We start from the raw sequence: 17,027 nt of genomic DNA, 5'->3' as shown, positions 1-17,027 counted from the left end.
GTTGCATTTATATAATAATAAAAAAAGTGCCTTTTGAGATTAATTCTCAAAATAGGTTTTTCTAGATATTTTGACATCTATGAGTGTTGTGGTTCCTAAGATTAAATTCCACATAAAATTCATGTCTCTTGATTTGAGAACACTAAGAATATGTGCACGGGTTAAACTTCAACACTCACAGATGCCAAGGTCTTGTAAAAAACATTGATTATATATTTGATGCTCATATTAAGAATATGTGCACGGGTTAAACTTCAACACTCACAAATGCCAAGGTCTCGTAAAAAACATTGGTCATATATTTGATGCTCATAGGCTTAACCATTATATTCTTTTCAAAAGGACCTTGTCACTCATGGGTGTTGAACACCTAACTTACAAGTATTCCACTCGTTTTATTTTCATAAAAAATCCAAAATTCTCTTGAAAAACCTTAAATTTTTTACCTTTCTCACTCCCATTTTAACTCATTATTCTCTAATGCTCCATTGAGGTTTCAATATGAACGCATAGCTCCTCGGGCTAGGCTCGGGCTGGGCTTAAGCACAATATTAACATACTTTATATTTGCTCAAGTCTAGCCTGACCCAAAATATGCGCCTAAAATTTTGCTCGAACCCGCCCATATTTGTAAAAGATTAACCCAAGCCCATTTTAGATTATATTTTAATTTTTTAAAAATATTTATATTTATTTTAATATTTACATTAGAGTAATATTATATATTTAGTATAGGTTTATTTTTTTTAATGTGTTCAAATTACATAATATATAAAAATAACGCAATATAAAGTATTATAAACTTAAAAACGGGTCTGGTTGGGCCGGTCTCAAGCCTTGAATGTTCAAGCCCGAGCCCGACCCATATTTTAAAAGAGGCTAATTTTTTCTGCCCAAGCCCATTTTTCGAGCATAATATGTTTGCCCAAACCCTCTCAAATTTCAGACGAGCCTTCAAGCTTGGACAAGTAACGCGACCCATGAATAGGTGTAGATGGATATTGAACCATTTGTGCCTAACATAATCTTCATTTTGGTGAGCCAAATAAACATATCTAAGGCTCTTTGGAAAGAGATGGTTTATTAAAGGCAGCTAAAATGCCCCACTTTGAAATGATTCTAGAGTTGGTCATCAAATTATTTTACAGATGGAGGCCGAAAACACATACTTTTTATTTTCCATGTGAAAAATTATTATTATGTTAAGAAATGTATCTTTAATAACCGACCTTCCAGTCGACAAAAAACTAGTAATCGAAGAAAATTCAATAAACTTCTTATCATTATGTTATCAATCATTGGATGTTGTACTAAAGAAGAAGAATAAGGAATGCGATGGGAATGTGATGAAATTCACGATACAACTTATCAATTTGCCCCCGATGATAATAAAATTGTCAAGAAAATGGATCAATATGCTACAGATTGGATGTTATACATGATAGGAATGATGTTAACAAACAAGTTTGACAACTTAGTTCATTGCATGCATTTGAATTTATGGTCTAATTTTGATTTGGCCAGCGCATTCAACTAAGGGCAAAACTCTAACATTCGCTTTGCAAAGTGGCTCGACATCATATCGACGAAATAAATTGTTTTTATATGCTTTTATAAATATAAGCATGGATATAGATGTCGTAATTAGCTCTAGGATCTCATGCTGAATCTACTAAATTTATCCAGCTTGAAGAGCCGCAGCCATCTATCTAGCATTACAGACCTAAGTCACTTGTTAAAGTTGCTTACTCAATTGGATTTGCCATGTTTGTCTCTGCAAACTATCCAAGTGCATTATCATCCTCATATTATTTTGGGGCGAGATTTAGTCGACCAAATTGCATAACTAATGATGGATATGGCAAGTATCAGGGTCGATTTTAAGTTGTTCACGCCACAAACTCCCCATACATTGTAGCATTATTTGGCAAGGGATCACCTGGGTTTGATTTTTCTCATTAGCTACTCGAAGGAATGAAGCTGGATGTGAAGATAAAGCTCCGATCCACTCTCCACCGTGATGGAATCCAGTTTGTATCTGTCAGGCATCAAGTTGTAGAATGCATTTGCTTCAACGCCACCGATGATTGTATTATATTTTCTAATTTTTTATTTAATATAGAAAAATATTTATGTAGTTATTTTTAAGTTATGTAAATTTTTTATTTAGCTTACATATGTTTTATGTAATTATTTTAAATTTGATTTGATGTATTACCGAGCCTTCTCTTCAATGAAATCCTCCTCCTCCCATAAGTGGTGGGGCTAGAAATTTTTTTTGGAGGGCTGGAATTAAATTGTATATTTTTACGAGAGTAAAAATGTAATTTCACAATTTTGATAGTCTATATCTTTATAATTTTTAAAGGATTAAATCAAATTTTTATATTTTTGGGGGGCCAAAGTGCAATTTTACCATTACCAATTTAAAATTTTATAAATTATAAAGGGTCTAAATAAAAAATTTTCCATTTTAAGGGAGACCGAGGCCTCTACCAACCCCCCTTGGATCCACCACTGGTTCTGATGATACTAAATAGTGTCGTAATTTCAATAGTTACAACAATGAAGCTACTTAGGAATAGTGATCTAAGACAGGGAGAGCTAGATGGTGGAGGGTGACAATGGAAGGATTTCTGCCCCGGTTCCTTAGCTCCTAAGGCTCAAGAGATTTGACCTGTTGCCAATTGTGGTGGTAGTTTAAGTACATTTCGGCACTTAACAAGCTTGTTGTATAGCTCTTTTATATTTAATTATTGCATTTTCAGCTTTAGTAGCTTAGGTTTAGATTATTAGAAAAATAAGTGCTTTTTAAGAAATAATTGATGTTAGTTGACCTATTAGGTCAATGTAAGCTTTATGTAGTGCTAATCAGTCTATTTGAGTCTGTAGGATGTGTATTTCTAAGCCCAAACGTAACGACTTGAAAGTCAGTAGTGTCGGAACGTGTAGTTTCGGAATCCCATTTCCATAAATCGGACTCGTAAATATATTTGAAGTTATATTAGAAGTGAATTGAATTTCGGTTAAATAATTTTATTGAATTAGGAATTAATTAAGGTACAGGAACTAAATCGCATAAGTGGTAAAAGTGTGAATTGTTAAGGATTTATAATTAGAAATCAGTGCAAGAGGCTTAAATGGGAAATATACCTTGGTTACATGATTATTTGGCCGTTTGGTAAACTATTGGGTATATATATTATATATTATTAATTAATAATTAAAGTAAATTAAAACAAAACAAAACATTAGATTAATAAAAAGTAAGTGGGGAGGAAGAGAAAACCATGAAAGTTTAATGTTTCAACCGATTTTGGGAGAAGAACATATATAGCTCGACGCACGACCTTAGGGTCTAAAAATTTCAAGTTTAGTTAAATTTAGTTTTTTTATTATAATTTTTATGTTTTCAAAATCACAGGAATTTAAACTAGTTGACTCATATAGTACTTTTCAATACTGTTAAAGATTGTGAATGTTGTCATTGATGGATAGCTGAAGTTCTAGGGATTAATTTGATAGATTTTAAGTTTAGAACAAAAAAGGACTAAATTGTAAAGTAAAATGATGATTTTGTGCAAGTATAGACTAAATTATACAAATATCAAAATTTTGAGGTAGAAATGAGAAATAGGGGTTTAAATTAGGCCTAGAGTGAAATTAGTATTAAAATTTGAGGTGAAATGTGAAATTTATTTTAGTCTCGATTTAGGGACTAAATTGAATAAAATACAAAAGTTGCATAAATTAGAAATTTAATGTAAAATTTGATTGTGTATTGATGAAATGTCTTGTTGTTTTAATTCGTAGTTAACGTCAACCTGGATCCCTTGAAAAACAAAGGAAAAGATAAAGTTGTCGACGAATAGCTTAGAGTTCATGGTTTGTATTTCGATATTCCGAAATATTTTAATTGTTGCATATAAACATTGCATCAAATGGTAAGTTTATAAAGTGACTTAGTTCTTTGGAATTATGTTTGAAATGCTAATTGAATTGAATGGATGTAATTGAATGATTAGGTGTGAAAATAGACTTAATTTGATAGTTATGAAAATAACATATATTGAATTATATGTTGAATTGAATTGACACAAGAAATGAACATTGTTGACAGATGCATGATAATGGATTATGAATTGATGGAGACTTGGTTTGATATTGAGGATCTGGTTGATTTGTATTGAGAAACATGTTACCCTATTAATTGTTAGGGTAAGGTTGGGTATAATTGACATGCCATAGGATAGGAAGAGTTCAGGGTTATACGACTATGTGTCGAGGAGTACCGGGCGCCCCATTTGTCTGTTATACCGACTAGTGCTGGGCACATTTATTTGTCGGTCTTTACTGGCGACCGCAAGACAAAATTTATTATTACTGATTTATCCATTAGACATTGGGTGCTAAATTGGTGTGTTGGTTTGATCTACGTATCTGCCTGAGCTCGAGTCATGCTAATAGGGAATTAAAAATTAAAATATGATGGCAGAACATTTGAGTTAAGAATGAATATGAACTTTAAATGTATTCAATGGCAAATTATGAGATGGAATGTGCTAGGACATGATTTGAATTACCAAATGGTATATGTAATGAATTTGCCATGTTCTTTTGGTAATAATGTGATGGTTTTGAGAAATTGATAAGTGAATTTGTATATATTAATTGGTATGTTGCATCTCATCATTTATGTTAACTTATGTATCATTTTGTGTTAGATTAGATATTAACATTTGGATTATTGAAATACCATTGAGTATACTCGACGTACGGTTTTGTTTCTCGTGCGCAAGTTAGGTAATTTTTGATTCAATCATCAACTTCAGTATCCAGTAGCAATCCCGAACTCAAGTGTTGGTGATGTATTCATTTTGGTCTTTGCATGTACCTAAGATGTCTAATGGTTATAATGAACATTGTGTATTTTGGTTGGCATTTGGGAGTTATGTATATAAGTGTATATGCATGTGATGGAAATAGTCATGTTGTTGTTATCTTGTTAGGTAGTTTGGATCATATGTTTAATGTTTAATGGTGGAGAAAATGATATGTTATGTGATATGCTTTGATTGATGCTTGGTTATGGAATGATGATTGGTAAGTTTAAGTATGCTTGAAATGAATTAGTAAGCTTGTTGATTAAACATGAGATGGTTTGAATGGTCATTTAATGTTTGATTTAAATAATAGTGAAAGTGTCATTACGGGTTTATTGATTTGGTATATATATATATGTGCTCTTTTGATTGTTCTTAAAAGGGTTGAATTTCTTAATGTGCCAATTGTGGCATATTGGTTAGGTACTTAGGTTGATTGTTAACGTGATATTTTTGATATGTTGGAAATAAATATGAAAGTCCTTAGTTGATGATTTTTATGTTATAATTATGTTTATAAGGTACCATTTCAGTTTAGGTGATTTTGGCATGAAATGGACATTTTAAAGATGAGATTTTACCATTTCTGGGCTTAAATATCGATATTTTGGCATTTGATATCGATATTTGACCATATGAACAGTTTTAAAACAAACAGAATGCCAAAATGGTATCGATATTTATATGAGTATCGGTCCTTTTCATTAAATATCGATACCAGAAAATAAATATCGATACCCTTGTTTTACAAAATAAATAGAATTATGATTTGGTGTCGATATTCAACAATATATCGATTCAGTATCGATACCCGAGAATTAAATATCGATGTGAACTCTAAAATTTTGAAATTTTACAATTCAATCTCATTTCATGCCTAGTTTTTCACATTTAGGTCCGTATAGATCTCAATTTACTATATTTTTATAGTATGTGAACTATAATTATATAAGTTGTGTATAAGTTTGAATTATTTGACGTAGGTTGCTCCAGCAACGAATGTGACATCCTGTAAGGGGTTAAATAAAGGGTCTTACACCAAAAGCGTAAGGAACGATACCCAAGCTTCCCAAGACGCAACACGTGAAACTAGAACTTTAAACTCAAGAAACCGGTGTCGTGTTGTGACACACATTCCCTTGTGTCGCGACATAGCACTTGTGTTACAATGTAGCTTCCTCTATGTTGCAACGTAGTCCCTGTGTTGAGACATAGCCAGAATATAGGGCGTAAGCAATGATGATGTCATCAGTCGTATCTTGGCAGATTTCTCAAATTTTATTTATTACTTGCACCCAAAGTATCAAGGGTATTTTAGGGATAAAGCACACCAAAATTAGCCTATGTAAAAAGGTTCCTGTAACCCTAATGGACATGAAATTTAGATCTAGCCACATAGTTTTCTTTGTATTTCTATTTAGTTTTAACTTTTAGTTTATTTTTCTATAATCAAAATTCTTTCTATTCCGATGTGAAGACAATTGCAAGCAGAGATTATGTTTTATTTCTATCTTGAATGATTCAGCTATGGTTTTGATTAATTAAACCCTAGGATTGACGATCTTAGGAAGTAATCTAGGTTAAACGAGGTCGAAAGATAAGTTTTCCAAGTAAATCATAATTTATCCCGGTGAGAAAAGTGATGTCGGGAGATAAGCATGTACCTATCGATTAGTTAATTAGTAGAGGTTGGGAGGTAATACTAGTTAGTTAATAACTAATTCCCTAAAAATAACTCGAGTTCTGAAGTTAAATTTATGTATGTTAATTAAGATTTTTTAATCGATTGTAGGCTAAAGGCTCGCATTGTTGACACTAGGAATAGGAAATTCCATTAGGTTAATTAACTTAATTAGTTACAATAAATTATTAATATTTATATTTGATTATTTTATATTTAAAAAATTATATATATGTTTATATTGTTTGTTTATTTGTATGTTAATATTCATGAATATTGTTTGCGAACATGTTCATTATATATTCATGAACATGTTCGTTTAGCATTCACGAACATGTTCGTTTAACTTAAACAAACGAATATGAATACACATAATTTTAAATAAACGAACACGAACAAACATTTTAAAATTCTTAACAAAAAAAAAACAAGCTTAAAAATAAACAAACGAACATAAATAGAGGTTCGTTTGCTCAAGCTCGGTTCATTTACAGCCCTATGAACATATCTTAGATCCAAGTAGCTTTGATGGTCAGTGTCGAAAATCAGAGAAGAAAGTTGTTTTATGAAAAAAATTGAATTGTAGAAGAGAAAGGGAAACGTGAGCTTTCAATTGGTGTAAGCAGTACAAACATAGAAGGCCATACAATAGAATTTTTAACAACCCAGTGACTTAAATGAAAACTTTCAAATAGTTCAATGCCCATTTTGTAACCTTTTGAAGTTAAGTGACCAAAATGTGAACTTACTAATCGTTTAGTGACCTTGGGTACAATTTACCCAATTTTTTTATACAATTCCTTTTCTAGTTTTCATTTAAAATTTAACGGATATCAAATTCTTTAGTATAGTAAGAAAAAACCTTAATTTAATGTATTTTATTCATATAAGTCCTTAAACATTTTAAATTTAATTAAAAGTAAAAATATTTTTAAAAAATTGCTATTTCCCAAATTAGAAAGAAATGTTCTTAAGATATTAAATTGTTATTATTTATATATGATTTTGTATTATATATTTTCGTTAAAAATTGGTTTAAGAGATCTTCATGCGAACATCTAAGTCTTATATTTTTAACTTCACAGATCCAAAATTTAAATAAAATACAAACAAAATTATTACTATTAGATCTCAATATCCGACTCTAATTTTTAACTAAAAAGGTGAAACAAATACATTGTTTGGTGTCGGAGTTAGCAAAATTTAATTTGATTTTAAAAAATTAAAAAAATTAAATTTCAAGTTAATCGAATCGAGTTATTTAAGTAAACTCGAATTAGTAATTCTAGTTTCGAGTTCGAATAACAGATTAGTGTAAATACCCCTTTGGCCCCTATCAATTTTAAAAATGAGCAAACCGGTCTCTCTTAACAAAAATTACAAAAATTTTCAAAATAATTTTCGAAATCCAAAATTTATATTTTAAAAATATATAAAGAATATAGAAAATAAAGTTAAATTTTAAAATTTATAAAACAATAATTTTGGGACCTAAATAAGTTAATTAATAATTCAAGTTTATTATACTAAAGTATCTTTTTTATCTTTTATTTTGCTTTGAGAAAGTTTTCAAATATATATGGTTTCACATTTATATGCCTTTAACATGGAATTAGTTATCTTGTAACAAGACTTTAATTTGACATGTTTAATTTTTAATTTAACTCGAATAATGTTACTCAATTCAACTTGACTCAATTTCATTTCACTCAACTCGATTTGAAAAAATTCATATCAATTATGATGATAAAATAGGACTAATCAACTCAATTAATTTGATGGATCTAAAATTTTAAAAAATTTATATAAAATACTCATCTAAATATATTTCTCATTAAGATATTTCATGAATAAAAATCCATATAATTGAGGTTTTATTTATATAATTCATATATAAAGAAATATACCGTGAATATTGGAAAATAAAATTATCTAATAAATATATTTATAAAGATGATATAAATAATAAATAAGGCTTTGTTATAGAGTTATCTCTATTCATATTATTTCTACCAATCGAAAGCTCCTATTTTTTATTCTACAGTTTATTTTAATGAAATGGCTTTAAACTTTACGAATCTACAAACCCAAATTCAAACAGCTTTCTTTTCTATACTCCAACACTGACAGTAAAATCAACTTAGATATGATATATGTTCTTTTACTCCTCGATGGGTATTGATCTACCGTACCAATTGTCAAATCGTTATTTGAAACTCGCTAACCGAATTTAAAAAAAAACTTAATAGTTAAGTAATTTAAATAAAAACTTTCGAATAGTTTAATAACTTGAATAAAAACTTTCAAATAATTTAATAACAATTTTGTAACTTTTTAAAATTAAATTACTAAAACGTAAACTTTTTAAAATAGATTAATACGATTAGGTGGAGTTTACCGAAATTTTAAAAAAAATTAATTTTTAAAAAGTTATTTATTTTTCAAAAACTTAACCGAGAGCAGCCGGTTTCCCGGTGAGACCTAACCGGTTGATAGGGACAGACAAGTCTCGTGACTCGGGAGCACGTTAACCACAGCAGTGTTTTTCTTTTCGACCTCATTAGGTCCATTAAAATCTGACACGTTTTAAATGTGGTTGGACCATCTTGTACCACCTTCCTTTTTCTTTTTCATATCGAAATCCCGTTTTTACCCCTTAATGTGCTATGCTTTTCTGTTTATTATTATTATTATTATTATTATTATTTATTTAAATATTTAAAAACAATAAATCATTTTGTTGGAAATGTGGAAATAAATAGGGCCCACACTGTGGGTTGTGTCTTGCAAGAGATAGGATGAGCTTACTGCTTGACCAATAATTTTTTGCCATATCACCGTCATTACACAAGAATTAACAATTTTATGGTAAATATGGTTTTTTTATTTATTAAAATAGTATAAAAATTAATTACAAAAATGAGATAGATTATAGATTAATTATAAAAATGGTGCATTTTTTTTTTTACCATTTTTATAGAATTAAAGGGCAATGGTTGTTAAGGTATATGCCTCTAAGAAGGAATGTGTAGGTAGATTATACTTCTAAGATAGATTATACATTCTTAGGGCAATGGTTGTTAAGGTATGGCATAGAGCAAGTGGCTAGGGGTGTGCGTAATTCGGGTAAAATCAAAAAAATTCGGTTAATCGGTCGATTAACTGAATTTTTTCGGTCGGAGGTCGGTTAATTTTTTTATGATTTTTCAGTTAACGGTTAATTCGGTTCGAAACCGATCGGTTAACCGAAATTAGTCGGTTAACCGAAAAAATTAATAAATAAAATTATCCAACCCAGCCCAAACCCAATTATCCAACCCAATAAAACTAAAACTAAAGTTTACCCAATTACCCAATCCAATAAAACTAAAACTAAAAGACTACCCAATTTACTAAAGTCTAAAACCCAATTTACATTAATAATTTATAAATTTTTTAAATTTTAAAAATAAAAAATAAAAAAATTCGGGTGATTCGGGTATTTTTCGGTAATTCGGTTAATTCGGGTAATTTTAACCAAAAATAAAAAAATACATAATTTTGGTTAATTCGGTTAATCGACCTTATTAACGAAAAAATTTGGTTCGGTTATTTTTTTAAAAAATCGGTTCGATTAACGGTTAAAATTTTTGGAAGGTCGATTAATTGATTCTGATAATTTGAATTGGTTAACGAATGAACACCCCTACAAGTGGCTCCTTTGCCTCTAGTAGATTGATGTAAGGTATTAATGTAATTAATGAGTTATTATTAAATCAATTTTTTTAAAAAAATACAAATATACATTGATAAAAATATTACATTTAAAGTCCCAGATCTAACACTATGTAGATAGAAAAAAGTAATAAAAATAATGATTTTTTAAAATAAAACCCACTGATGCCATTAAACCTGAAAAGGACACGTTGTCCATGTAGCCCATCTATTGGTCACCTAAATGGCTATTGGGAATTTGTGAAACAACCGGCAAATAAAACAACACTCGAGACAAGAAAATAAAAATCAACAACTAGAACATGAAAACAAAACAAAAACAAAATCCCCTAGATCCCAAATTTCTTCTCCAAAACCTTCAGCACCTTCATGAGCACCAGTAGATCGGCAAGGAACCCAAGCCAAAATAGTATATTTCGATGCTAGCAGTCTGGAAATCCTCTCAATCGACCTTGAGTTTATCAGGACTCAGCTATCAATCTCGGTCAATTCTTCCACACCCTTTCTTGTCCACAACAACTGTAACACCTAAAACCCGACCTCAACGTTATGGCCAAATCAGGGAGTGTTACAAAAAAGGGTTTTGAAATCGATCGTGCTACGTTAAGTTTCTCGCGTTTTATTGTTTACTAAAAGAATCCACTTTTATCAAACATATTAGTTCTTATTGTTAAGAAAAATCATTGTTGTTTTAATCTCTTATAAAACTTATTTTACAGCAGAAATGGGAAAATTTCATAGGTTAAAAAAATCGAGTTTCTATTTTCAGAAAAGCCTTTGATTGCGTAAAAACTATCATTTTCGTAAATCATTTTAGTCAAACGTCGCAAGATAGAAAACGAAACAAACCAAAACCAACAGTTAAACCTAACAGTCCAAAAAGTCCTAAAAATTACAAACTCTCAAGAAAAATACAAAATTTAAAATAATCCAAAAGCTTAAAGGCAGTTTTTATACTAGTGGTCACCGCTGAGCCTCCATCGCACTGATCCGCCTATGTGATGCGGTCGTTGAAAGCACCAAAAATATCCTATCCCTAATAAATAATGAAAAAGAATAGTAAAAGGGAAGTAGGGTCAAATCCTCAGGGACTGGACTTGCAAAATATCTTGTTCCGTGAAATCCCAGGCAGAGTCTTGCCCAAGACAACCTGCGTTCCTGGAAAAAAAATAAAAACAATAACAGAATTAAAGGGTTGGATTTGGAAACGAAAGATAAAATAAAAACAGAATTAAAAATATTAAATCGAAAATTAGAAAAAATAAAAATAGAGTTGAGAGAAAGAAAATTCTTATGGGAGATTCCAGCCTCCAGTTGTCTCGTTCCGCCTTGGGTTAAATCCTCGGCTTTTAGATAATCCTTCCCAAACCGAATAAGCCAGTTATAGTGGAAGAGGACGCCTACGACCACCAGCTCCAATGATTTAGACTTACAATTTGGTGGAACCTGACTCTAGCCAACAATTGTTTCTGTGGGATCATCTTATGCTAGATCAACGCTTCTCAATGGCGAATCCCACGCCATTTTGTCTCTTGGGCTTGCCAACCTCTGACGTAGTAAGCTAACGAACCAACTGTGCAACCTTCCCAAAACATACAAAGCGGCCGCCTTTGCATACGTTGAAAAGCTTACTTCTTAAGGGATATGGACCAAGCGTCGGTAGTAAAAGGAGAAACGATGAATACTCGTTGAGAAGGCTAAGTACGGATTCTAAGCCTCAATAACCCTTTTGGGGATTTTTGACAACCTTCGGCTAAATGGGTTTAGTGGCCCATGGTTGTGGTAGAAAAGAAAATAAATAAAATAAAAATAAAGATTTTATTGAAAAGAAATATGAAAAGAACAAAAGCCTAGACTTTTGGGGAAAGAGTGTTTACAGAAAAAGAAAAAGATGAGATCCCCTTTTGAGTCACTTCACCTAGGGGTGAGCAAAATTCGATTCGACTCGAAAAAATCGAAAAAAAATTCGAATTTCGAGTTAAACGAATCGAGTCATTCGAGTTAATCGAGTTATTCGAATCAACTCGAATTTTTTTCAATTCGAGTTCGAATCGAGTTGAGTTTTGAATTGAATAACTCGAATAATTGAATAATTGAATATCAAACTATAATATTTTACGTTTTACCTAAACTCCCAAACTTTTTATTTTTCCTCAAAACTTTTACTCTTTCCCACTTTTCCCCAAAACTTTTACTCCTCCCAACCCCAATCTACCCAAAATCCATTTCTCACCAAAATTTTACTCTTCCATTCATTTTTTTCAAAATTTTACTCAAAAACCCTCAAAACCTTTTATTTTCCCCAAAATTTTACTCCTCCCACTTTTCCCTAAAACTTTTATTCTCTTCCCATCCCACCTCCCATCTACCCCAAACCCTCCCCTCCAATTTTTTTAATATTTTCCTCCAAAATTTTACTCCCCTATTTACTTTCCTCAAACTTTGATTCCCCAAAACTTTTATTTTCCCCTAAACTTTTACTTCTCACCCTTTACTCTCAAATAAAAATCAAAATTATCCAAAAAATCACTAAACATAAATAGTAATAATTTTATTTATATATATTATTTATATTATTAAATTAAATTTCACATTTTATATTATTTATATTATTGAATTGTTTAGTCATATTGAATATTTATATTAAAATTGAATTCTTAATTATGCCATAAAATATTCGTGTTAAAATTTTATATTGGTATCAATTTCAAATTTTATTTTTAAAATAAATTTTATTAAAAATCATATTTTTATATTTAATATATTTTAATTCCAAAATACATAGTGACAAGAATCAAGATAATTGAAACAACTAAGCAAACAAATAAGCTAACGGTATATAAAAAATTAATAAATAAATTATGATGTGATGAAAGTTAATAAAAAAATTGATTAAGGTGGACAAATTTTATTACAATGGGTGACAATGGTTACAAGGACCCAAAATTATATTTTAAAATTTAACTCGAACAAATATATTCGATTCGATTCGATTCGAATTCCATCTCACTCGACTCGATTCGAGAAAACTTCAAATAAAGTTAGGATGATAAAATGAGATTCGAAAACTCGATTAACTCAAAAATTTTCGATTCGAATCGATTCGATTCGATCGAATGCTCACCCCTAACTTCACCCCCTATTTATAGTGCTAGGGAGATAGTCTAATCCTACTTAAATTCCTAAAAGATAAATACATTTAATTGAAGATAAATAAAGATAAAATAAAATCCTAAAAATAATCCTTAATAAATATCTCAATATTAATTATCCTAATATTATTAAAATAGAGTTTAATTGAATAAAATCTCTTCTTTTTGCATTTCAACCCTTGTGTCCTCCATGCTTGCACTTTTGGCACCAACTTTTCCTTGTGTCGCACATTGGCCCATTTTATCTCTAAATTCACACTTTTGGCCCTTAATTTTGCTTTTGCCTCAAATTTAGTCCCTATGAGATAAAAGATCATAAATAGCTCAAATTAGCAGGATCATACTCAGAATAAATACATAATTAATACATAAAAATACGTTATTCTAGAGTGTTATCAAATCCCCTCTACTTAGCCCATGCTTGCCCTCAAGTATGGTTCCTATCTACTGTGAAAGTTAGATTCTGCCATAAAAGAAATACAACTCCAAAATTTTATAAAAATCAGTCAAAAATGCATATGAAAAATAAAGAAAACCCTAAGCTTGCTTTAAGTAAAACAGAAAAAGTTTTTCAATTAATACACACAAAAATTAGAATCAACTTGAATTATTTAATGAAAATTAGGTAAATTACCAAACCTATCAAGACACTCTATTTGTTTCCTCCTTTAGTCCCCAAATTATTTTTTTTTTTTTTCTCTTTTTTATGCTTTAGGAATATCTTGAACCTTTTGACGCTGAAGAGATGACGACCAAGCACCCCACCCGGTTACTCATTGACAAACTCCTAATTTATTATAATTTTCTTAAGAACACATCAAACCTTTTGGTAGCGAAGAGAGATGACGACCAAGCACCCCACCAGTTACTCATTAACATGTTCTTAAAAATTAATTCGGTTAGCGGAGTTTTACCTAACACGTCACACAACCTTTTGACGCGAAATAGGATGACAACCCAAGCACCCTACCCCGGTTACTCAGTCTGTCACGTTTTTAAGCTGCACTCATAACCACAGAAGCATTAAACGACATTTTAATAATAACTTTTTTTTATGAGGACTTTAAAGAAAAAATAATCAAGTGTCAAAAATAAGTTTCAGTAATTACCTTAATAGTCATCAACATATTTTAGCATGCAAACATATTAAGTGTCTACTTTGTATTTAAACTTGATCAATTTTACGAAAAGCAAGATAAAGTTAACTTTATGAATCACAATTATTTTTAGTCTGATAAGAATAAAACAGTGGAGATGGTATCAATTATGGAAAATTCGTAATTTTCTCAGAAAACAAGAATCATGCTTGTAGGTCAAACAGTAGGCAATTCTTGGTAAAAATCTTGGGCATGAAAAGAGGCAGGAGATTCCAAAAAAAATAAATATGGACAAAATAAAGTCTCAAGCAGCAACACCAGCAACAATAACCAAAATCACAACAGAAAATGATAGTAATAACGAAGAGTACCTCCCCCTACTGAAAGCACATTGTCCTCAATGTGGACGAAAAGAAATAAATAGGTAGAAAAGTTTAGAAAAACTCCCCGTGTTGTTATTGTCGATCACAAATGATGGCAATGAGCTTGGTCAGTTGCTGGCCAAAGGTTTCAAGTCAGGCCTCAATGCGCTCTAAGCGTTACTTAATGATTTTCTTCATTTTTTTCTAAGCAAAAGAAGAAAAATTTATTAATATCCAAATAAGTAATAAATAATAAAATGAAGTAATAAATAAAGTAAAAAAATAAATAATAAAAATAAAAATTGGGTTGCCTCCCAACAAGCGCTTGTTTAACGTCGTTAGCTCGACGCCATTATTGGTTCTATGGTGGTTCCAAATGGATTTTCTTAACCGTGTGGGCTTGAAAATTCTCATAAAACGGGTTCAACCGCTGGCCATTGACTACGAACTGCTTTCCAGATTCTTCACTCTCTATTTCAACTGCTCCATGTGTGAACACTTTAGTAACAATGAAAGGTCCTTGCCATCGTGATCGAAGCTTACCTGGGAATAACTTTAACACGGAGTTATAAAGTAAAACTTTTTGTCCTACCGAAAAATGCTTCTGAGCTATTCTCTTATCGTGAAACAACTTTGTCTTGTCTTTATAAATGTGAGCATTCTCGTAGGCATCATTGCGAATTTCTTTTAACTCTTGGATGTCTAAGTTCCTTGCCTTTCCTGTGGGTTCTAACTCCAACTCTGGTTCTTGTTTAACAGAAGGTAACAGTTTAGTATTTGGAGATAATAACTCATTAACAAATTCAATTTCATTAAGTTCAGAATTATCTCCATAAATTGGCTCAAAATTCTCTTCCACCAAAGAGTCAATTATGTCGATACGATTTACGCTAAATATTTCACTTGGATGGCTAATGGCGTTGTAGACATTAAACTTTACGATCTCTCCATCAAACTCCATCGTGAGAGTTCCACTTCGAACATCAATTTTAGTATTTGCTATACTAAGGAACGGTCGACCCAGTAGGAGATCTGAAGACCCAGGAGTGCTATCCTCCTCCATTTTGATCACATAAAAATCTGCAGGGAAAATAAGCTCGTTAACTTTTACCAGAACATCCTCGAGGACTCCTACGGATGCTGTGACACTGTCCGCCAATTGAATGATAACACCTGTTTTTGTCAAAAAACCTGCTTTAAGTGATTCATAAATAGAATATGGCATTACATTTATAGAAGCCCCTAGATCACACATAGCTTTTTTAATTCCCAGATGGCCTATTTTGCATGGTATTGCAAACATGCCCCTATCCTTGCATTTTGCCGGCATTTTCCGCTGTAACACTACGGATACATTCTCACCAACATTCACCCTTTCATTACCTGTTAATTTTCGCTTGTTGGTGCAAAGCTCTTTAAGAAATTTAGCATACCGCGATATTTGCTTAATGGCATCCAACAGCGGAATGTTGATCTCGACATTTCTAAATGTTTCAAGAATTTCCTTGTCCTCTTTACCTCTTCGACATTGGATGAATCGTTCTGGAAATGGAGGTTGAATTTTAGGCAATGGAGGCTTCGGTCGGACCTGTTCGTCTTTTTCGGGTTTTTCCTGGGAGATTTCTTGGGCAAGATTCCTGTCAGGAATCGATTCCAGTACCTTTCCGCTTCGTAACGTCACTGCATTTGCATTTTGTGTAGGGTTTGGCTCTGTTTGTGACGGCAGTTTCCCTTGAGAGGTTAATTTCTCGATCGATGTGGTCAACTCTCTGATGGACGCCTCGATTTTCTATTGGAAATCCTTCATCTCTTTTTAGAAATTAAGATTTTGCTGCTGAAAATCAAGAACATTAGCTGCTAACTTATTGACCATGGTTTCTAGAAAATTACCTGAACCTTGCGACTGTTGCGAAAATCGATTATGGTATGGCTGGTTATTTCGTGGATTTGCCCCATAACTTAAGTTAGGATGGTCCCTCCACCCTGAGTTGTAGGTATTAGCGTAGGGGTCGTACTGCCTTTGTGGCGGCCTAGGGAAATTTCCAACAGCATCCAGATGGTGTAATGGCCCAAATTCAAAATTATCGGAATTGTGGTTTCGTAACCACAAATCCGATTTAAAGAGAAATTTATTTTAA

At 31.5% G+C, this 17,027-nt stretch overlaps 1 protein-coding gene across 1 annotated transcript; it reads right to left on the bottom strand.

The window, feature by feature from the left end:
- Positions 1-15,360: 15,360 nt before the first annotated feature.
- On the bottom strand, positions 15,361-16,845 carry LOC105767332 (uncharacterized). Its single transcript, XM_052630531.1, has 5 exons — positions 16,780-16,845; positions 16,195-16,678; positions 15,779-16,080; positions 15,482-15,679; positions 15,361-15,432 (listed from the first exon to the last, which is right to left on the bottom strand). Exons 1-5 carry the CDS (start codon positions 16,843-16,845, stop codon positions 15,361-15,363), a joined length of 1,122 nt encoding a protein of 373 aa, XP_052486491.1.
- Between the last annotated feature and the right edge of the window lie 182 nt (positions 16,846-17,027).

The sequence above is a fragment of the Gossypium raimondii genome, chromosome 5 (assembly GCF_025698545.1).
Source record: "Gossypium raimondii isolate GPD5lz chromosome 5, ASM2569854v1, whole genome shotgun sequence".
Classification (NCBI taxonomy): Eukaryota; Viridiplantae; Streptophyta; class Magnoliopsida; order Malvales; family Malvaceae; genus Gossypium; species Gossypium raimondii.
Note: the sequence above shows the minus strand (reverse complement) of the source record. Positions and strands in the feature narration are given on the sequence as shown.